The sequence below is a fragment of the Ictalurus furcatus genome, chromosome 2 (assembly GCF_023375685.1).
Source record: "Ictalurus furcatus strain D&B chromosome 2, Billie_1.0, whole genome shotgun sequence".
NCBI lineage: Eukaryota > Metazoa > Chordata > Actinopteri > Siluriformes > Ictaluridae > Ictalurus > Ictalurus furcatus.
Genome location: NC_071256.1, coordinates 2,807,329 through 2,830,600, shown reverse-complemented (window position 1 = coordinate 2,830,600; position 23,272 = coordinate 2,807,329). Strand labels below are relative to the sequence as shown.

At 48.3% G+C, this 23,272-nt stretch overlaps 1 protein-coding gene across 4 annotated transcripts in view; it reads right to left on the bottom strand.

Moving 5' to 3' along the window:
- The window catches only part of tab2 (TGF-beta activated kinase 1 (MAP3K7) binding protein 2), a 45,124-nt gene that overhangs the window by 5,207 nt on the left and 16,645 nt on the right, over positions 1–23,272 (bottom strand). For 2 of the 4 annotated variants that reach the window (XM_053643237.1, XM_053643245.1), the window contains 5 exons: positions 7,617–7,802; positions 4,907–6,452; positions 2,074–2,234; positions 1,752–1,845; positions 635–730 (listed from right to left, as the gene is read on the bottom strand). In XM_053643237.1, the coding sequence (XP_053499212.1) occupies positions 635–730; positions 1,752–1,845; positions 2,074–2,234; positions 4,907–6,452; positions 7,617–7,718 (1,999 nt within the window). In that variant the 5' untranslated portion in view covers positions 7,719–7,802. Of the gene's footprint in view, positions 1–634; positions 731–1,751; positions 1,846–2,073; positions 2,235–4,906; positions 6,453–7,616; positions 7,803–15,273; positions 16,157–23,272 lie in introns of those variants that run through there. The other 2 variants (XM_053643254.1, XM_053643263.1) reach the window with 2 other exon arrangements.

The window sequence follows — 23,272 nt, the reverse complement described above, 5'->3', positions numbered from 1 at the left end:
ACCGGAGAGAGCGAGACGAGAGCACACACACGCACAGATTTAAAATTATGCAAAGAAGACAAAAAAAAAAAAAAAAAAGAGAGGAACAGGAAGCTGGAAAAAGTAAAGTACATGAGAACGTGTCAGAGATAAAGGTGTGTGTGTGTGTGTGTGTGTGTGTGTGGAGGTCTGTCATTTCTGCACATGTTATCAAGTACATAAAGTACACATCCTAAAAGTGTCCAAGTCGTTAATTTCCAACGTGAACTTGTGCTTTTATTTTTAACACAAATAATATACCACGTATCTCCGTGACGTTCTACCCTACGCAGTGATCAAGACGGCGGGAATTTTATCGGGTTTGTTGGAGTACCGTTTATTGTCTTCCTCAGGAAGGCCATCTTTCGCTTTCAGGTGTGCAGCAAAGGCAGAAATTTAGTCCGATCATGGCGGTAGATCAGGCGAATGAAATGTGAGGATACTTCAGGGTCATGTGCAGGTGTGGGCATGTCATGTATCGTGACCTTGAGTGTGCACTAGGGGGCAGTCTAGCATGTACAACACCAGAATATATATAGGAAGAAGCACAATAACGGATATTATAAAGGAATAAGTGTGTGTGTGTGTGTGTGTGTGTGTATACACGCATTCTCACCTGCTGCCGGAGTACCTTTGGGTTTTGGGGGGACGGGACCGAGGAAGCCGATGTTGTCGTAAAAGTTATGGATCGCACTGGGATTGAAGTGTGGTCCTAAAAAACATAGACAAAACAAGGTCAGGTTACACACACACACACACACACACACGCGCACACACTAAACAAGTGCTTTCCTGTCGGTCATTAAAAGAACACCTGCAGCACATCTGCCCCTCACACACCTGAAAGCCAATGCATTAAAAAACATATGAGTCAGTAGACACACACACACACACACACACACACACACACGAGATGACTGAACAGGATGTGAAAATGCAGAACAGCCCTTAATCACGGAGTCATGGGATGAGGACATCTAAACACACAAACACAACACACTTTTGAATTTTCGCTGCAGATCCCAATTATAATCAAACTGAGATGTGTGCGCGCGCATGTGTGTGTTTTTGCATAACAACAAAGTAAACGCATTGTAAACACCATGAATGTCACACACACACACACATTTTGCAGTAGGAGAGTGTAAATGTGCGCGTGGCTGAGAGGTGCCAGAGGAATCGTAAATCCGGTACTGATGAGCGGTAGCAGGATGTCATTCAGGAAACAACTGGCAGTTAACACTACAATAGCAGTTCATTGGTCATGGGCGTGAGTGCGAGTGCACGTGTGTGTGTGTGTGTGTGTGTGTGTGTGTGTGTGGGGAGATATTTATCAGCGCAAACCCGGCTCGCTAAGCGCTGCAGCCTGCAGCTGGACTCACACAAACTCCAGCCTGTACATAACGAAGTGGAGAGGTGTAGGGGTTTCTAATCCCGACTCTAAACTGACTCTAGTCCAGCTTAGAGGATTAGAGTCAGGTTAGATCTGCACCAACTTCGGATTAGACGCGGACTAAAGTCGGATTAGAGTCGTAAAGTGAGTGTATAATGGTGTGCGTGTATAACTCTGTGTGTGTGTGTGTGTGTGTGTGTGTGTGTGTATATATATATATATATATATAAAAAAAAACATTAAGTGTGTGTATGTGTATAACAGTGTGAGTGTGTAACTGTGTGTGTGTGTATATATAACTGTGTGTGTGTGTGTGTGTGTGTGTGTATAAGAGACTCACCACGCGCCTGTAGGAGGTCGATCTCTTTAGTTAAACAGTCGATGTCGATCTGCAGTAACCTGTTCTTATACCTCAGCTGTTGCATCTCATCAAGCTGAACACACACACACACACACACACACACACACACACACACACACACACACAGTCAGATGCTGAAACTGAGCAGCTGATTTATTGTTACTGATGATAAAATCCAGGTTCTCAGTATTTACTGAAATACTGCACGTTCCTTGAGCTCTGGATTCTGATTGGTCAGCAGGTGTCGGTTCATTTTCTATTGCAGCTCAGCAAAATGTTTATATGAAGGTGTGAGACTCACAGACGGTATCTGAGACACCGAGTTGGACCTCTGTAGTCGTCTCCTCGTTAGGTCGCTCTCCATCTCGTTCACCTCCTCTTTGAGTTTCTCCAGGTTCTTCTTTTTCAGCTTGAGCTCGTGACACAGACGTTCCATGCGCGCCTTCTGATGCACCAACAATGCTAAAAACATACACACACACACACACAACATATTAGATGAACATTCCTGGTGAACAGCAGGAACAGTGGGATACACACACACACACTTTCTCACCAAAACCACAGTGCTGCAACCCAAAGTTCACTTCCCACAGTCGAATCAATTCAGAGGTGATTCAGATTCAATTCCTTTTCAATTCAGAGTCAATTCAGAGTTGATTCTCTTTCAATTCTGTCAATTCCTTTTTGATTCAGAGTCAATTCACTGTCAATTCCATGTCGATTCAGATTCAATTCACTCTCAATTCAGAGTCGATTCAGATTCAATTCACTCTCAATTCAGTGTCGATTCAGGCTCTCGGACGCAAGTGTGTTCGCTACGTTCTGCCTAAAGAACCACACAGGCAGAGAACACACCAGGGTTCCGTTCAAACGCTAACTGTTAGCACTGCACATGTGAAAGACCTCTAACACTTTCAAAGGCACCGACTCTAACCCTAACACTCCGAGTCACCGTTCTGCATTCCTCTTCCTCCTCCGCCGTTTATCAGCGCTCTCCATATTCTAGGTTTGGTATCATTGGAAAGCTCGTTTCCTCTAGTGTCATGACAGCGGGTCTAAAAACGCTCATTTCCTTTCTAGAGCGCCTCTAATAGTGACAAACTACAGGCTGATCCAAACCAGCAGACTAAGGAAGCCGCGATTCAGCGAAACGTGTCACCTGACGTGCTCCGCTCGCTTACAAGAGAGTGCAGCGAGAAGAGATGCGGAAAACACAGATTTGCAAATGGGAGACGAATGCAAAACGACAAATCCATCCAAACAACTTCAACTGCAACCCTGCAAAACATTCAGATAAACGTATAACTGTTACCATGGTTCCCTCTTCTCCCGTCCAGATAATCCATCATCGGAGTTACGACGTTTATTACTGCGCTCTTACGCTTCGTACTCCTCCTGTCTGCTCACTTAAAACCGAACGGGTTTAATTCGAAACTTTAATACGTCGAGCAGGTCGATAAATAACATTTACAAACATTTCTCATGTAAATCTAATGAGCATGTTACTGGGCTTTTTTTATTCGAAACAATAAACTGTTTAAATCACCAGAGGATGCTGCTAATGGAGGGGGGGGGGGACGGGGACAAAACAAAAACACTTAAACGGTTGACGTATCCAAGTTGGGATTTATTGAACGCTGAAGGGAAGAGACGTCCGTTCGCTGATCCTGAAAGAGCCAATAACGTTGACGGAGCGCTCGGAGGATCCGCTCCATATTTACTTCCACGGAACCGGACGCCTTTTAGTCTTACAGGAGAGAAACAAACAACGCTCCACTTCCTACAGCAGCACATGTAACATCATGAGTCACGCTTAATGTCTCAGCACACACACACACACACACACACACACATGCACCGGCCTCTTATTATCCTTCTGATAATTATTATTGCTGCTTCCTTAAACGTGACCTCATTAACCAATAGGAAGTGTTATATATATATATATATATATATATTTTAACACAGGGTGTCCAAAAATAGCTAAAAACCCAACGGGAATATCATGAGTTACTCCTTTACTTGCACACTTGTACCAAATAACTAAAGTAAATAATTAAACAAGTAATTAAAGTAATTAAATTAATTAAGTAATTATGCCAGTACATAAATATGCAAGTCAATAAAACAAATAAGGAAGTATTTGCACAAGTAATTAAGTAAGTGCACAAGTGAGCAAGCATACACGCTAGTAATTCAAGTAAAGAAGTTAGAAGGCGATTAAATAAAGTAAATAAATCTGCGAATTAGAAAAAAAAAAGGAGGGAAAACACCACCAGTTCCTCTTGACGACCGGCCAAATGTCCTCACAAGGTCAAAATGGTCAGATGTTCCCATATTTGTGCCTCAACAAGATGTATAATCCATAAATCAAACACACACACACGCACGCACGCACACACACACACGATACAGGGCTGAGAGACACCCCTACCCTCAAACATACACGTTACACATTAACTACAGTAAAACAATTAACAGAAGCAGACACTGACTCAAAGTAGGTGCACCCGTGTACACGGGAACGGAAACACACACACACACACACACACACACACACACACACGGCCCACGGTCAATGACTCAGGCATCAACAGGGCAAAAATCCATATAAGGTAAACACTGCCCTGCTGGTGCACATTTTACACACACTTCCACAAACACACACCTCAATCCAAGTCACTTTTACTCTACCCTCAAACGAGCACTCAACTGGGCACACACACACACACAAAGATAACAAAGCTGAGATTCTGAAAGGGTTTTAATAAGTGTGTGAGTGAACACGGTTTATCCAAAACCCAGCCCAGTGTCAACAGTATGGAAACTCACACTCAGGAATAACTCTCTCTCTCTCTCTCTCTCTCTCTCTCTCTCTCTCACACACACACACACACACCTTCCACTTGGCAGCGCTGAGCGGAAAATAATAATAATGATAAAAAAGAAAAACACATATTACTACTACTGTGTAAAAAACATGTAGCAGGCTGGTGTGCAGCAGAGCCTCAGGGAGAAGATCTCCTGCTCTCGCGCTCAGATTACAGTAAAGACCACATACAGTAAATAAATACAGTAAATAAATAAACTGGACACAGAAGGCATGGGAACGTTTAGCTTCGTCCGCTTACCCTGCGTGTATGCGGCGTCGTCAGAGCCCATGCTGGGCCGGCGGCTCTCGGTGGCTCTCAGGTCTCGGTTGGGCGAGAGCGGCTCGGGCAGGCTGATGGCCTCGGGCTCGGGGTAGTGCTGATCGGCGGGCACGCTGAGCATGTTGGTGGGCTCGAAGGTGGGCGACACCACCCCGGGGGACACGGCTGGCGGCTTGTTCGGCGAGACCGTGATTTTGAAGGTGTATTTGGTGTTGGGCTGAGTCACTACCACACGCGGCGAGGTAGCCACGCCTCCCGGCCCCACCGAGCTGCGGGATTTAGGCGGGTGGTGATGGATGTAGGCGGGCCCCATGCTGACTTGCCCGCCTAGGCTCCGCCCTCCCGTCACACCGGGAAGAGCGGGGTTGGCAGATATGTAGACTGTGGGCGGGTTCCGAGCGCCGCTCTCGTCCGAAGAGGCGTTGGCGGAGATGTAGAATTTGGGCTGTGAGCGACCAGAAGGAGGGATCAGCGCGCACTCCTCAGACGGCGCCGTCGTTGCAGCGGCGCCGGGAGGAGAGGCGGCGATGTAGACGGTGGGCTGGCTTCGGCTAAGCCCCGCCCCCTCGATGGAGAGCGGAGTGGAGGAAGAGGAGGACGGTGACGGGCAGGACAAGGACCCAGAAGCCGAGGCCGGTCGAGGAGCAGAGGCGGAGCACATCAAGGTCGCTGTGGCGGCGGCAGTGGCGGCGGCTCCGCCCACTCTCTGAGGAGATTCAAGCTTGATCTCGATTTGGTTCTTTCTGGGCCCCGTGGAGATGTTCTGGATGTTGAACTGGCTGAAGGAGGACGCGAGTGAGGGGGCGGCCGCCATCGCCGGTAAAGATGAGGGCACAGACGAGGATGACGATGAGGAGGACGAGGAAGAGGCCTGAGAGGCTGCAGCAGACGGAGCCTGAAAGGCCGAGGGGGGCTGTGGGTTGGTGGGAGAGCTGATGGGCATGTAAACGTGCGAGGTCTGGTGGTGCTGGCCGCCCGGGTGTGAGATCTGGGTGACGTAGGGCCGGATGTAGATGGAGTTGGGGCTGTTGGGGCCGGCCTGAGGCCCGCCGTGGATGTGCAGCGAGGTGGGTGTGTTTCGGCCAGCGTTGGGGGCCAGCGTCACCGTGATGGGGTTAAAACGGGGCGTGGTGGGAAGGGGCATGGCCGAACCATGACCTTTGACCCCGAGCTGGTACAGGCCGAGGTGCTGCGGAGGCTGTGGCTTTCGCACCTGCTCCATTACGCAGAAGGCGGCGGGTGCGTGTGTGTGAGCGTGTGACTGAGACTCTGCCTGGTAGAAGTCAGAGGCCGGAGTCGGGGGACCGTTGACGGGCCCGTCACTCAGGCTGTGCGAGAGAGTCCTGCTGCCGTTCATCCTGACTGGCTCGCGCTGCACGGCACCATGGGTATTCTGCGACACGCCCACGTTGAGCTGGGTCATGTGATTGCGCAGGTCCGTCACGCTCGGGCTGCCCTCGCTGTACAGGAAGCCGGGACTCACCTGGGTCAGGTACTCACAACACGCTGCCAAGTCGTTCTTATTCTGAGAGAGAAAAAGAGAGAGAGAGCGTGACAGAAAACAGAGAGAGAGAGTGAGAGAAAGCAGAGAGAGAGAGAAAGCAGAGAGCGCGAGAGAAAACAGAGAAAACAGAGAGACAGCAGAGAGAGAGCGAGAGAAAGCAGAGAGAGAGCAAGAGAAAACAGAGAGAGAGCAAGAGAAAACAGAGAGAGAGAAAGCAGAGAGAAAGCAGAGCGAGAGAAAGCAGAGAGAGAGTGAGAGAATGCAGAGAGAGAGAAAGCAGAGAGTGAGAGAAAGCAGAGAGAGAGAGAAAGCAGAGAGAAAGCATAGCGAGAGAAAGCAGACAGAGTGAGAGAAAGCAGAGTGAGAGAAAGCAGAGTGAGAGAAAGCAGAGAGAGAGTGAGAGAAAGCAGAGAGAGAGTGAGAGAGAGAGAGAGAGAGAGAAAGCAGAGAGAGAGAGAGAGAAAGCAGAGAGAGAGTGAGAGAAAGCAGAGAGAGAGAGAAAGCAGAGAGAGAGAGAAAGCAGAGAGAGAGAGTGAGAGAAAGCAGAGAGAGAGAGTGAGAGAAAGCAGAGAGAGACAGAGAGAGAGAGAGAGAGAGAGAAAGCAGAGAGAGAGAGAGAGAGAGAGAGAGAGAGAGAGAGAAAGCAGAGAGAGAGAGAGAGAAATCAGAGAGAGAGAGAGAGAGAGAAAGCAGAGAGAGAGAGAAAGCAGAGAGAGAGAGAGAAAGCAGAGAGAGAGAGAAAGCAGAGAGAGAGAGAAAGCAGAGAGAGAGAGAGAGAGAGAAAGCAGAGAGAGAGAGAGAGAGAGAGTGTGAGAGAGAGAGAGAGAAAGCAGAGAGAGAGAGAGAGAGAGAGAGTGTGAGAGAGACAGAGAGAGAGAAAGCAGAGAGAGAGAGAAAGCAGAGAGAGAGAGAGAGAGAGAAAGCAGAGAGAGAGAGAGAGAAAGCAGAGAGAGAGAGAGAGAAAGCAGAGAGAGAGAGAGAGAGAGAGTGTGAGAGAGAGAGAGAGAGAGTGTGAGAGAGAGAGAGAGAGAGAGAGAGAGAGAAAGCAGAGAGAGAGAGAAAGCAGAGACAGAAGAAGGGAGAGACACAGTCAGTAAGGGTGTGAGATATTCATAAAAAACAATTTCTCATTATTTTTTAAAGACCCCCCCTCCCCCATCACCTCCTGTCCAATGCCCCGCCCACCTGTATGACGCACTGAGAGACGACGCCCTCTGGCACTTCTGGAAACTTCTGACGCAGTTGTTGCAGAACTTGAGTGTCAATCTGCTGATTTCCCTGTGCCATTCGGGGAGTGGCAGGACGGAGCGGGGTGGACCTCAGCGCACACACTCATGCACACACACTCGCTCTATCATAGCATCTTTTGTTCTAGAGAGAGAGAGAGAGAGAGAAGAAGAAAATAATAACAATAATAAGCATCATCTTTAACATCATATACAACACATGTACATAGCTCCTGCTGTTCTGATTACATTAAATTAAATGCAGCGCCTCCACATCTCTCTCTCACTCACACACACACACACACGTTCCTTCTTTCTTGCACGAGTAACAATTTCCCCGTCGTTTATCCCAACGCACTCAGACACACACACACTTTAAAGTCGTTTAGCAGAAACTCACAAAATATCAGAGACTCGAACTTCACATGGCTCCTAAACCGCGGCAGGATTAACAGCACCGATAGATTTATAATGGAAACCAGCAGCACCAGTGCCAATAGTCATATATTAAAACCGCTATAATGGATCTCTCACACACACACACACACACAATTTTTAAACAATTTGTTTCTCTCAATCAGAGCAAGGTAAGGATTTTTTTTTTAAGAGGAGGCGGGGCTTCCTATTCCAGTTCAGATAAACAGCCCTGTATTTTCTGCTCCCTGAACCAACTGCTGAATTCTCAAATCTGATTGGTCAGGAGGTGTTGTACAGTTTCCTGTAACTCAGCTCTGACAACAGTGAAAGTCGTTCTAATCTATTGCTATAGTAACCACAAGAACAGACTTCTGAATGAAGGGTTTTAAAGTTCTCTCTGCAGTAGCAGCATGAGAAAGCGAGTGTACTTGATCAGTTACACAGGAGAGTTTTCTTTCACTTAACACACATCTGTTTCATCTTTCTGAGTAAAGTTACCCCACTTCCTAAAGGCTGAAACACTGCTTTATCAATGAAGAGAGGTTAATTCTTTTGGTTTCTAGTTCAGCGTTTGTGTATACAGTGTTGGAGGGGTGTCACGGATGCACTCCGCTCACGATTCGATTCACAATACCGTCTTTATTCGACTCACGATCCGATTCACAATACAGTCCTAACGTTTCGATTCACGATACCGTCTTGACTATTCGATTCACAGTACTGTCTTTATTCGACTCACGATTCGATTCACAACACAGTCCTAACGTTTCGATTCACGATATCGTCTTGACTATTCGATTCACAATACCGTCTTTATTCGATTCACGAGTCGACTCACAATACCGTCTTTATTCGACTCACAATTCGATTCACAATACAGTCCTAACGTTTCGATTCACGATACCGTCTTGACTATTCGATTCACAATACCGTCTTTATTCGATTCATGAGTCGATTCACAATACCGTCTCTATTCAATTCACGATACCGTCCTGACTATTTGATGCACAATACGATTCACGGTACTGTCTTAACGATTCGATTCATGATTTGATTCACAATACCGACTTGACGATTCGATTCACAATACTGTCTTGATTCGATTCACGATACTGTGCTGATGATTCAATTCACAATACTGTCTTGACGATTTGATGCACGATACAATTTGATTCACAATGCTGTCTTGACGATTCGATTCGCGATACTCTCCTGACGATCCGACTCCCGATAGTACAGTTTGTCCCTACATGACCTCTACAGACTCTTCCATCCTGTAGGTGTCTCAGTGAAGCGCGAGAGTGGCTTTCACGTCATTTCCTCACTCTAAAGCCACACCACTTCCTGGATCTCGAAAAGCACGATTTCCTGAGCCTGCGCTGAAACTAAAACGGGAGCCTGCGATGAAAAATAAAAAATAAAAATCGCACTTTTCTGCCAGCTGTTAACCGAGCTGTTGGAGCCGATCCTGCTACTGTGTGTTAGCGGCGGGCTGTTTCCTGTCAAATTGAAACGTCCCCTGATACACATTACACACACACACACACACACACACACACACACACACACCAGCAGTCAGAGCAGAACTCAGCCAGCACAATCAGCAGGAGATTACAGATAAGAAGCAGAGAGAGAGAGAGAGAGAGAGAGAGAAGGAAAACACTTCCTTATCGCAATCATAAGCTGTCATATTCAACTGACAGGAAACAACACACACACACAGAACAGATAAGAGAGTGACATGTGCACACAATGTGAACAGCGTGTAAAGAAGGATTAAATTTAAAAAAAAAAAAAAAGACACCTCCTTCCTCTCTCCGTTCTTTTCCCAATACAGCAGCTCCTGCAGTGTTTTATTCCTCTTACGCCACGGCAGCTCATCAACAATTCCACTTTTTTACTTGATAAAGAACAAACATCATCATTTCAATCCGTTTATAGCTCCATAATCCTGTCATCACTTACGGCACAGCGGATATAAACAGTCCTTCCTTCACAGCGCTGCTTCTTATGCAGCTTTGCCGCGTTATAAAACTCTGACACTGGAGACTCCTTACACACGTCTGCACCAGATCACCGATAGCACGGTTTTGTCTGTTAAATAAAAACACGCCGTGGTACAATAACGCATCGTTAAGAAACCGGTCGGACCGGTGTCGGGTGACGGCGGCGCTGAGCCAGACTGACTGTTGTTATAAACGATTACTCAGCGAATTGTTCAGAGAACTCCTCGTCTGATCCGTTATGGAAAAAAAACCATTTCCTCCTGGACATGTCTGGTCAGGTCTACAGACGGCGGTGAAGATCAGTTTGGAGTGGGGTGGTGACGGTGTTCTCCACTTCGGCGCGGTCCTTCAGGCGGGCGACAACACAGAACACGGAACACGACGAGCATCTGAGGTGCGAGAGGCGCTCTCGCTTCTCGACTGCAGCGAGAAAGTGATTCCGAATCAACTCGAATCGACTCCAGGGAAGTGAATCAAACGTGGTGTGTTTTGGTTTTAGCCAAACAAAGAGTGCAAAACGGTTTAGGAACTCTGTGTGTGTGTGTGTGTGTGTGTGTGTGTGTGTGTAAGGAAGCAGAATAGGATCTGCAGGATCAGATGTCTCTACACGGCCAGAATATTTACTTTAAACTTATGGAGACCTGGAGCCCCATTTAGCAAAGCACCTACCAACCACACACACACACACACAAAAATAAACTGACTGACTTGAGGTAAAGCATGACAAGCTGATTAGCATGACTAGCATGTCTGCTGTACTGCAGTTACAGCCTTCTTAAGTAATTATAATGATTATTCATGTGCAAACATGCACACGAACACACAAATTATGAAATTATATTCAGTCATGCGTTATTTTGCAACCATAAAACTTATTGATTAAGGGGGCCAAGCACTTTTTGGCCCCTCCCCTTAGCGAGAGAGGAAGACCAGCAGCCAGGGGTTCTGAGGGAGATACGCTAAACGTCATGGCGACACACCGTGCCGAGATATTGCCTCGCTTCCTGTTTTGCAACTCCGCCGTCAAACATGCCGCGTGTTACGGAAGAACTGTCTCGCGTACCAAAAATCCAAGAAATAAGTACGGGTCTCACTACGCTTCACTGGCCTCAACGTTCTTCCTAAAGGTCCGGAGAAGTCACCGGGTGATGGATAACACCATCACTCCTCCTCGTATTACACGTGAGGAGAAGAGCAGGAACGAAACCCCAAGCGCCGATGAGGAACTCTCACAAAACCCAAACGCAAGTTTCACACCACAAGATGGAGGACACTTGTTGGCTTAAACTGTATCTAATGCAAACTGTGCAAAACTGTGTACATTTTTGGCTGGATGATCATTTTAACTGAGTGTATGTGAGTGTGTGTGTGTGTGTGTGTGTGTGTGTGTGAGAGAGACATATGGAAAATGAGAGCAGAAGAAATACAAAGAGACTGAGCATAAAAAAAGAGAGAAGCTCCACTATCTTCCCTCGTTAAGTTCTTCAAAATGCCAGGACGGCATGCCCTGGTTATTTACTACAAAAATCAGCTCTGTGTCTATGTGTATGTGTGTGTGTTTGTGTGTGTGTGTGTGTGTGTGTTGCAATCTCTTCATGGGAGAGGCTCTGTGTTGTCCTAGAATGCCCTGAGAGAGGCCTCTCTATATCTCTGAGTGTTTAGTGTGGGGCCACCCTGCTATCCCAGAATGCAACACGAGAGCCTGTGGCCCTTGCCTGCTTCCAATCAGCAGCCAGCTGCAGCCTGCGGCACTCAAGAATTTCTGATTTCCTGCCTTCTCACACACACACACGCACACACACACACACACACGCACACACAAAACCCATACTAAGGGGTGGGCAACCAAGCAAAACGGCTTCATCCCAACCACAGTCACTGGTTTTGTCTCCAAGTTTTCATCTCCAAACTCCACACTTTTCTATCCCATAATCCTTTTCCTTACATCGAGAGAACACTCAACTGAAAATAAATTACCTGTGTGTGTGTGTGTGTGTGTGTGTGTGTGTGTGTGTGTGTTAAACCCAAGCAGTGTAATATCAGTAACCGCCTTTGTTTCTTATCCAAGCACAAGACAGAAATGCAGTTCTTTTTCATTCTCACATTAAGTTTACTGTCAGGACTCAGCGATTCAGTGTATCGAGCGATCCAGGGAGTAGAGCGATTCAGGGAGTCGGGGTATCAAGCGATTCAGTGTGTCGAGTGATTCAGGAAGTCTGGGTATCGAGCGAGTCCGTGTATAGAGCAATTCAGTGTATCGAGCGATTCACTGTATCGAGCGATTCAGGGAGTCCGTGTATCGAGCGATTCAGTGTATCGAGCGATTCAGGGAGTCCGTGTATCGAGGAGCGATTCAGGGAGTCCGTGTATCGAGCGATTCAGTGTATCGAGCGATTCAGGGAGTCCGTGTATTGAGCGATTCAGGGAGTCCGTGTATCGAGCGATTCACTGTATCGAGCGATTCAGGGAGTCCGTGTATCGAGCGATTCAGTGTATCGAGCGATTCAGGGAGTCCGTGTATCGAGCGATTCAGGGAGTCCGTGTATCGAGCGATTCACTGTATCGAGCGATTCAGGGAGTCCGTGTATCGAGCGATTCACTGTATCGAGCGATTCAGGGAGTTCGTGTATCGAGCGATTCAGTGTATTGAGCGATTCAGTGTATCGAGCGATTCAGTGTATCGAGCGATCCAGGGAGTAGAGTGATTCAGGGAGTCGGGGTATCAAGCGATTCAGTGTATCGAGCAATTCAGGGAGTCAGGGTATCGAGCGAGTCCGTGTATCAAGCAATTCAGTGTATGGAGCGATTCAGGGAGTCCGTGTATGGAGCGATTCAGGGAGTCCATGTATCAAGCAATTCAGTGTATCGAGCGATTCAGGGAGTCCGTGTATCGAGCGATTCAGGGTATCGAGCGATTCAGGGAGTCCGTGTATCGAGCGATTCAGGGTATCGAGCGATTCAGGGAGTCCGTGTATCGAGCGATTCAGGGTATCGAGCGATTCAGGGAGTCCGTGTATCGAGCGATTCAGTGTATCGAGCGATTCAGGGAGTCCGTGTATCGAGCGATTCAGGGTATCGAGCGATTCAGGGAGTCCGTGTATCGAGCGATTCAGTGTATCGAGGAGCGATTCAGGGAGTCCGTGTATCGAGGAGCGATTCAGGGAGTCCGTGTATCGAGGAGCGATTCAGGGAGTCCGTGTATCGAGGAGCGATTCAGGGAGTCCGTGTATCGAGGAGCGATTCAGGGAGTCCGTGTATCGAGGAGCGATTCAGGGAGTCCGTGTATCGAGGAGCGATTCAGGGAGTCCGTGTATCGAGGAGCGATTCAGGGAGTCAGAGTATTCACCAGGCTAAGAGTTAACTCCTGCTTAGCGGATTGGCTTCTCTGCAGCGTGTTTACCATCTGCTTATTAAAAAAACCTGATTTACAGAGCGAGGGCTCTCAGGCAGCTGCGCAGGATTCGGCCTGATCGTGCTGACTGTGTGAAAACTTATTTGGCAAACAGCATGCGCACACAGCCTGTTCATCGAGTTCTTGACAGGCTGGAATTTTCTGGCAGGGCCACCAGAGGAGCGTTTTCATGGGGATAACAACCGTGTAAATAACACAGAAAAACAACCTCCATACTTTCAGCTTTTTTTTGTTTATTTTTTTAAATCTCACGTTCACTAAAGCCACCGCATCTGTAGAGCGGGCGCGATTAAACGGCTAGTCCGCTATACACTTCAGACGTCACGTATAAAGATGGGGATGAAATGCTCTGGAGTGGGCGTGTCTTTGAGACGTATACATACGAATCAAAGCGTTTTGTCTTTGAAGAAAAGAGCTAAATTTAGATGAGGTCACGTCTGCGGTCACGTCTGCGGTCACCGCAGCAAAAATACGGAGATCTACTTTCACGTCAATTGGATTAGAGGTTGTTTTTTTTTTTTAAACCAAAAAACTAAATGCTAGCATAAATTGGAAGGAATTAGCAACCATTAAGTGCAACTCTAACAGGTCCTTAACGCCGTGACGAGGGCGAGGCGACTCGTCTGAGGCGCAATACCTCTCCGACCGCAAATAAAGCCACAGTGGTGTGTCGAAGAGACGGCTGGCTGGACTTCAGAGCGTCTGCTGAAGAGAGTGGCGTAAAACGAGCTCCCGAGCAGCCTGTAAACGCTTTTACGGCGAAGCCTCCGTCACAGGGACACGCCGGACGTGACTGAGACACGCAGGAACGAACACACACACACACACACACACTTCTAATTCGCAACAGCACAAATAAACCCAGTACTGCTGTTGATTCATTTTCTACATCGGCACTCGTGTTATCGTTTCTATAGTAACAGCCCGACCGCCACGACTTCTACAGCGGACTGGCCTGTGAAGGAGTCTCCAGTGTCAGCGCCGTGAAACACTCAGACAGTCCGTACAGGATTTCGCAGAGTTTCTCGTGGTCGTCGCGGACGAAAACGCTCGGAAACGACTCGGACTGGCGGGACCGCAGGCGAGACCCTTTTCGCTGTACTCGTGTTCGACGCACGTGAACGAGGGCTTTGACACTTTAAAAATCGCAAGCTCCTCCTCCGAATATTGCGGAGCTCGCGATTGGATTTTGGGTAAAAATTTCTGCGGTCGCAAAATCCTAGAAGGACTGGGTCAGAGGTGAAGCTGTAACCGGGTTTCACGTTGCCGAGATTTCTTGCTAACGTGAAAAGCCACTTTTTTATGTTTTTATTAACCTGACAAGAGGGGAGGAAAAAAAAAAAAAAAGCGGCAGGTGCAGGAACGACTGTTTATAGAACTGTAAGGAAACGTACGATGGCGTGAAACGTGACGGTAAACAGATGACACGTACGACGCGTCGTTATTTAATGCATGCAGAGACGAACGGTTGGTAAATGGCGGTGTCGTAAGGAGGATCATGTGAAAATACATCGGTCGTGTTCACTTCCTTTCCGAACAGGAAGTTGGAAGTGCGGTTTTTAGGTTTCTCCTCGGGCCGGGTAGAAGTCTTGCGGAAGACGGAAGAAACTACAGGACACGCCTACTGCTCTCCTTTCAGCTGTGGCTGAAGTGATGTGAACTTTACCCGACCCTGTGTGGGGATGTTGCTGAGCTCAGCACACAGCGTCAGGCGATTTCCTATAACTTACATGGAAGTAGATTTATCATACATCATATCATATCATATCATATATACTCACACATTTAAAGGAATACTCTCAGAAAATCATCATCGAAGCTGATCTGGAGTTGATCTCCGTTACTTGCTTCCAAAACCCTCAGAGCAAGTCATGAAAATATAAACACACAACAATGCACTACACAGTAACTATTAATAAGTGTACAGAGCTGCTCTAACACACACACACACACACACCCACACACCCCTCCACTGGAGTCCTGCAAACAGCAGCATTGCTGCTAAATAAATAAATCCGAATGCGCAGTCAACAGGATGCATCTGGTCCACGTTAGCGGAATTACCAACCGAGGGGAAAAAAAGAAAGAGAAAAAAAGAGAGAGAGAGAAGCTGAACAGCACGAGGGCACTCGCACAACCGAGCTGCCAGAGCGCTCATAAAGAAGATATTACTGCATGAGACGACGGGCTCTGGTCCAGCTCACACTGGCACACGGACAAGCAGGAACACACACACACGCGCGCACGCACACACGCGCACACACACACACACACACACTCTGCCTGAGAGGCTCAAACTCTGAAGCGAAGTATCTCGGCGTTCACTCTCCGCTCAGATGTTTATATAAGAGGAATAAAACACTGGGGGTTGTGCGGTTATGGGAGTATAATCAGTGACGATACGCTAACGGCCTAGAAGATGATTATTTTACTCTGACAGCACGCCCCCGAGTGTTTTATTCCTCTTATACAGCAGCAATCTCACAACCGTGACCGGTTCTGATAGCTGAAACAACGAAGCGTAAACTCCGCTGTCCTGAAAACTTCCTGACACGGGAACGACGGTCGCCGCGGCTACTACAGAAACGATAGTCGCCGCGGTTACTACAGAAACGATAGTCGCCGCGGTTACTACAGAAACCATAGTCGCTGCGGTTACTACAGAAACGATAGTCGCCGCGGTTACTACAGAAACGATAGTCGCCACGGTTACTACAGAAACGATAGTCAGTGCGGTTACTACAGAAACGACGGTCGCTGCGGTTACTATAGAAACAACACTTGTTAATATAGAAACAGTTGCTGTCATAGAGAAACCTTAGAGGTACAGCTTTACCCCTGACTGTAAGAAACCGCTGACAATGGAGACTCAGCACATCTCGGCACAGAAAACGTGACCTTATCAACGACTACACGCGATTTTGAATGCGTCTATACAGAGCTTCCACTATACAAGTTCCCGCGAAGGCACGGTTACTATAGAAACAATGCCGTATTAGAATATAAACGTGCGACTACTGTTACAGAAGAGTAATCAACAACCTTCCAGACGATCAGAACTACCGAGATCTTCTCAGCTCCGTAATACGAGACGGATAAGAAGGGCTGGTCGTAGGCCGGCGTTTCATTTTCCGGCACGACGTACCGCGCGCGTGGTGCGAGCTGAAACAGGCCAGCGCAGATCCGTCCCGAGTCGGGAAACTGATAACTCAGCGACCCGGCGGCGCTGACCCGTCTCAAACTGCTGCGTGCGGGGAAACCGGTCCAGGATTAATCCAAAGACGCGAGACGTGTCGTTTCGTGTCCTGAATAAGGCTCCCGGAGCGCGGTTCCCGGTTCTGACACGCGTTCCGCTGGAGCCGCGTCGAGTCGAAACACGAGAAGGGGAAAGAAAAAAAAAAAGCCTGGAGCCATCGCGCAGCTTAAGTGGGACGATTCTCTGGCATTCCACGCACGTTTGGTTGAGCAAGATTTTCAGAAATGCTTCGTTGCGCGCGCACACACACACACACACACACACACACACACACACACCCTCCCCACCCCCACCCCCTTCTATAATGGTTGCAGTCTCATGAGACATTTAAGTGGAAGAGTAAGGAGTGCGAGTCGGTCTGTCTTCGCGAGTGAATGAACACGTGACACGTTCTAAACCAATAGGAAGGCAGATATGAAGAAGAGGCGGAGAGTAGAGGTGTGCATCAGGACTGTTCGACTTTAACGCCGTTAGACAACGACGTAAAACCGTGTTTATTAACGTGGACGTTGGGCGCCGTGTGTTTTTTTTAGTTTTTAATTTTACGATCTGGAGAACTGGAGTGATGTAGCGGAGTTTGAGGAACTGCCAGACGCACCAAGCTGCCATTCAGACATCTGAGGGGTGTGGTTGGTTAAGGCCACGCCCACTTTGAGTTTCAATCCGTATACTTCTAACAGTAAATGGATACCGACGTAGGTTTCGCAATTCCCCGAAATTCTTATTGTGAGAAGAAGAGGGAAAAACAAACCGCCCCCCCCCTTCCCCCTAAAAACCCTCTATTAGAGCAAACGGATTTTAATACGTTATTTTTTTAAAAATTATCATTGTTTTATTACACGTTTTAATTTTAAACCAGCTCTGCGTCATTTTCCGCACTCTTGCTACAACATAACCCATGTTGTAACGTAACCATGACGACAAGCCTAAACCACACCTCCCGAGACGCGAAATCAAAATAAGAAAAAAAATCATAATAATAATGAATGACGCAGATTTGCGTGGAGAAAAAAAAAGTTACAGGAAACGTCTCAATCAAAAGCGAATTAAATATAATTACACACAAATCTCTTCGGAGACTGAAGCAAAACAACGAGCACGGGTTCTGGCGGAGAAGCCGACCTAGACGTTAGCGGCGGAATGACGGCTACGCCGCGCTCCGAAACGGGCCGGGTCGGACCGCCGCGCCTTTCTTCCTGCTGGAGGATCATCAATAGCATGGTTGAAGCCACTCGGAGAAAAGGCAGAGCGCCGAGTCAGCGGGTGATTCACCGACAAAAGCTGCCTGTAGAAAAGATCTTCCACTGGGGAGGGTTTTTTTTTTTTTTTTTTAAACGATAAACATTCGGAGACGTATTTAAACTCGGTTATCAAAACACCGGCGGGTTTTTTTTTCCAGGAACGGATAAACGACTCGCCCGTGTGCCTGACACGACTCCCGAGAGTTCAAAGTCCTCGCTGTGTTCACGGACGGATTTACGACGTGTCCGGTCGTGCGCGTTCGTTTATTTGACTTGTTCGGGACTTCCGGTTGCGTCGTAGGACGCGTCGGGTGGAAAGAATAAACGGTAAACGAATGCATAAACGGCGCCGTTATCGTTATCGCACGGGCGGGTTCACGTGAAGGGAGCAAGCGTGTAACACGACGCAGGACCACAGCAGTGCTGCGGGGCGCTGGATGTGGTTACACGGTTGTCCGGCGTGTAAAGACCGATTAGAGAGCTGGAAACCAGTGAAAGCTGTTCGCGGGGCGATGGGACGGAGTGAAAGCGGTGAGGAATGATGGGAGGTATGAGGCAGGAGTATGTGGGTGGGTGTATGTTAGGAGAGAGAGAGAGCGCAGCGGCCAAAAACAGCCGTTCCTGGGATCTTTCCTGACTCTTGACTCGGAGCTCCTGCGAGGCTCCCGCTGCATCTGCCCCACGATCAGATTCCTTTCCCCGCGTGACTGGCACGCCGGAGTGTGTTTGTTGGCCGCGCAGCCAAGGATACGACCTCTGCCAGAGCACTTCCAGGTCCGAACAGAAACTCTGAAGCCGTGCGAGTGTTAAGAAACGCGACACCAAACAGTTTAATGTTAATTAAGACGAGATAGCGCCCCTCCCCCCAGAATGGCCACAAATGAAAAATTCACCTCATTCCAAACACATCTGATGTGTATAGTTTGGCAGTCGAGCCACAAAACCAGCAAGAATTGGTTTATACAGGTTTTTGGCAGCCTCGTGCTCGACTTCGTTGGCGAATCAGCAAAGCGAGGCGCCGACGATCTCCGCTACTTCCCCGTCCAAGCGTAATCTTTCTTCGTAACGTCTCGAGAGACAGTAAGAGGTTTGATTATCCGCAGGTAGGAACTAAACTGGCTTGTGAGTGGGGAACTGGGGGGAAAAAGAAAAAAATAAAGGAACGTCCGACCACACAAGACTTAGCCATAGTCCGTGGCGATCGTTTCGGGTCCGTGGCATCGCGGAGTCATAAATTTGCTTGGGAATTTATGAAACCTCCGTCTGAAATGGCGGCTCGGTGAAAACCGACAGTCGCGTGATGTTGTGAACGCAGTGCAAATCGTCTACGTATCGGATTTGACGGAACGATAGTTTTAAGCTCAACAAATCCACACACACACACACACACACACACACACACACACACACCCCATGTAAAGCCGTGCTGAAACTACACACGGCTTTATTCCAGGACTCAGACGGCTAGACAAATCTCCTCGTGCATGTGGATTTTATAATGATAGTCCAATAAATGCAAGTTAAATCATGAATTAAAGCACGCACAAAGCCTTTGGGTTAGGAAGGAAGCGTGTGTGTGTGTGTGTGTGTGTGTGTGTGTGAAAGAGAGAGAGAGAGAGTGTGAGAGCGAGAGCGAGCTGTAGCGGAAATGCTTGCAGCAGCTGCTAGGAGTATTACTCCCCACCTTGAGGCCAAGCAAAAGACAAATGGCAGCCAAGTCACGTGACGGCGCTGTGGAGGAGCGCGGCCATTGGTGGAAAAGCAGCCCGTGCCGTGGCTGTGTGAAACGTTCATTTAACACGCGTCTCTTAGCAACAGGGAAAGAGAAGCACTCGGTATAGCATGCCCTGGAGGCACGGAGCCAAACGCCCCCAGACTCAGGGGGGCGGGGACAAAAAGAGTTTCAGGATTTTACACTAAACGTGCGTTTTGCACATAAAGCACTCAAGCACTGAAACAAAAAGAGGTCAGAGCGAGCTGAAATCAATCCTTAAACGAAGCCACCAATCGGACCTCGCGGACGTTAGCGGCGCAGTTAGTCTGGCTCGGGTACGGGACGTTGGCCACGCCCACCACCGCGGCGTTCGCTTCTCTCCACGCTCTGTAACCTCTGCGGCTACTCCATGGGCAAGAGATGGGCATGGATTAATAAAAGAGCCGGCGAGACCGGCACGAGTCAGACTGGCACAGGCAGGTGCGGCGGATCCTCATCCTCTGGACAGCCACGTGCCAAACCACACACGGCGCCGGAGTCAAAACACACCGATGCGTTCCCTCCGGCTGCACTCCCAACCGACAGAAACGCCCGAGAGCAGCGACACACCACAGAATCAGATTCAAGAGCAGAAGCGAGTGCTTGTTTCCGATCGCGCGAGAAGATATCTCGCTTGCATCACCCGTGTGTTAACCGTCACGCCGGTTTTCGTTTGGCTGATACCTACGTGTTAACGTCACGCACCTCTGTGCTGCTGCGACACAGCGCGCTTCTCCGTTCTCGTTAGATCACGGTGCTACTCGACAGACCTCAGAGTTCTGCACGGTCTCCGGTTCCTATGATGTTCTCGACTTCGGTGGTAACACGTTCACACTCTCCAACCGCTTTAAAATTTCAACATAACTCTGTGTGTGTGTGTGTGTGTGTGTGTGTGTGTGAGAGAGAGACATTTCAACAGTAGGAACCCTAATCACACCCTGAACGTGTTTCAATTTCATAAAATCCGGACCATTTACGACTTCCTAAGGCTTTTCGACCCTGTAGACGTCAGAACAGACCGGGCGAGCGTTTCACAGGAAAAGGAAGGAGAGAGTAAGCGATTGAGAAACGGAGAAATATACCGACGCCATAAGTGACTGGTGTTCTTAGGAGTCTGTGAGAAAGCTGAATTTCCAAGATTACAACACCACCGCCGCCGCCGCTCACGGGGAGTTTAATAACTACACCGAGACTCTGTGTAAACTCTGTTGCAGCAGATGACTGATGGGACTTTTCCCCATAAACAGCAATTTCAGAACGAGATCCAATCTAACGCCTGGTTCATCCGGTCTGACGTCTCGACTCCCCCAACGGCGACGACGTGGTGGTGAAAACCGTCGGTGAAAAAAATAACCTCTACGAGAACCGTCCTTTCCCCTTCGGTGAAATTCAATTCAGTGGCCACAAAAGCAGAGCGTCTACGGTATCGCCGTAGCAACGGGTTCATAAAAATGTTCGGACGTGCGCAATTCAAACTGAACAGCTTTATGATACCCGAAATGATTCACGATGATATTGTATTGGGAAAGTTCGGTCTGTGCAGGAAAAGAATAAATGCTCGATTTCTATATTTAACACCGACAACAATCTTATCCCTCATGTCTTCTTAAAGATCCCGTATGAGGGCGTACGGGTTCATCAGTAACGTTAGACATGAGCTTGCTTGTCTGCATTTTTACAGACGCGGTGTGTGTGTGTGTGTGCTGACAGGTTGGCGGCGTGTGCGAGATCGAGCCAGCGCGTTCCCGCTGAGGAACGGCGCGCATGCTGAACCGTGGAAGACCCAAGTGTACCTCTAAAATCTCGCTCCGATGGAACCGACGGCATGAGCGAAAACGCGGGGCTCTGGCGGGGAGACGCTCGGCGGCGCTGCCAGACGCCCGCACCGTTCTCTCCTCCGCTAAAACGCCTCTGAGATTAAAGGAGAAACTCAGAGAGAGAGAGAAAAAAAAGGCTTATCTGATTTCGGTTCTTAAGCTGGAAACGCTGGAGGAGCTTTCCGATGGATTAGCTATTGTGTACGTTCGCAGCGCTGTTGTGCAATGTGTTTTGGAAAAAGAGAGAGAGAGAGAGAGAGAGAGAGAGAGGGAGAGAGGGAGGAAGAGCGAGAGCGAGGGAGAAGCTGGTGTGTCAGTTCGGCCCGTCCCCCGTTTGATGGGAAAATATGGCTTGTTTTCTAGCCCGAGGCTCGGGAGGTAGTGTTCAAAATGCACATCTCAGCACAGTCCAACACACACACACACACACACACACACACACACAAAGAGCAAAAATAGACACGAAGAGCGAGAGACTGACAGATGGAAAGAGAGCTGGAGAGACAAAGAGAAAGTCGTAGAGAAAGAAAAAAAATTGAGATAAAAAGAGAGAGAGATAAAAAAAATGTAAAAAGCAAGACAAAGAAAGACGGAGACGGTGAAAGAGAGCGAGAGGAGGAGAGAGAGCAAGAGACACGGAAGGAAAGAGAGAGAGAGAGGTAGACAGGGTGAGAGAGACACACACAGAAGGAGAGAGAAGACAGATAGGGAGAGACAGGGTGAGAGAGAGAAAGAGCGAGAGACAGACAGACAGACACAGCGAGAGAGAAAAGGGAGAGAGCACAAGAGATACAGGAGGAGAGATACAGAGAGAGAGAGAAAGAGAGAGAGAGATGACAGGATTGCAGGAGAGGATGGATGGACAGAGCCAGCGTGCTGCTGAACTCTTCTGATTCAATGACACGGTCGAATCAGCAACACAACAGTACACACACACTCACTCCCTCCCTCCCTCCCTCCCTCACTCCCTCACTCACTCCCTCCCTCACTCACTCCCTCACTCACTCCCTCAATCCGACAGAATAACTCCAGGAGGAAAAATAAACGAGTGACTGTTCATTAACCATGAGCTCTTATTTATTGGGATTATTCTTAAAACTGGAAGACACTGAACTGAACTTTCTGTTCTTGAGTGCTTCCATTAAACCTACGCTGGTGACCTGGAAACGTGCAGGTGTCCATTTATGCACCTTAAATCATTTTTTAGCCCCCCCCCGACCCCCCACGGATTCCCGACTGTGTGTTTGCTAAATTAAACATCGTGACAGCGTTAAAGTATCGGGGCGTGATATTTCTGTCCTCGCCGCCCGCGTGCCGCTTCCAGAGGAACGTCTCCAGAGGAAGAGGAACGGGGTGAACTCCGAGTGTCTGCGGGATTACGCCGTTTACCAGACTATAAACAGCGCGGATTCAGTCTGCTGCTGAAATGGTTGCCAGTTGCGCTGAAAATACCACGCTGGGTGTGTGTGTGATTTTTAAACCGGTGGCTCGTTGTCTAAATCACACTTATGACGCACGATACATCTCTGTTTAGTACTTAGAGCTTTTTCTTTAAGCAGCCAGTGGAAGGGATGAAACCTGGAGCTGGAGCAGGCGACTGCACAAACATCCAGCTGCAGCTTCACCTGTATTCACTCGTCCTGAGTCCACAGACAAACGGGATATTCTCCCCTTGCTCTTTTTTTTAAACTCAAGGTGAAGACAAGAGTACAA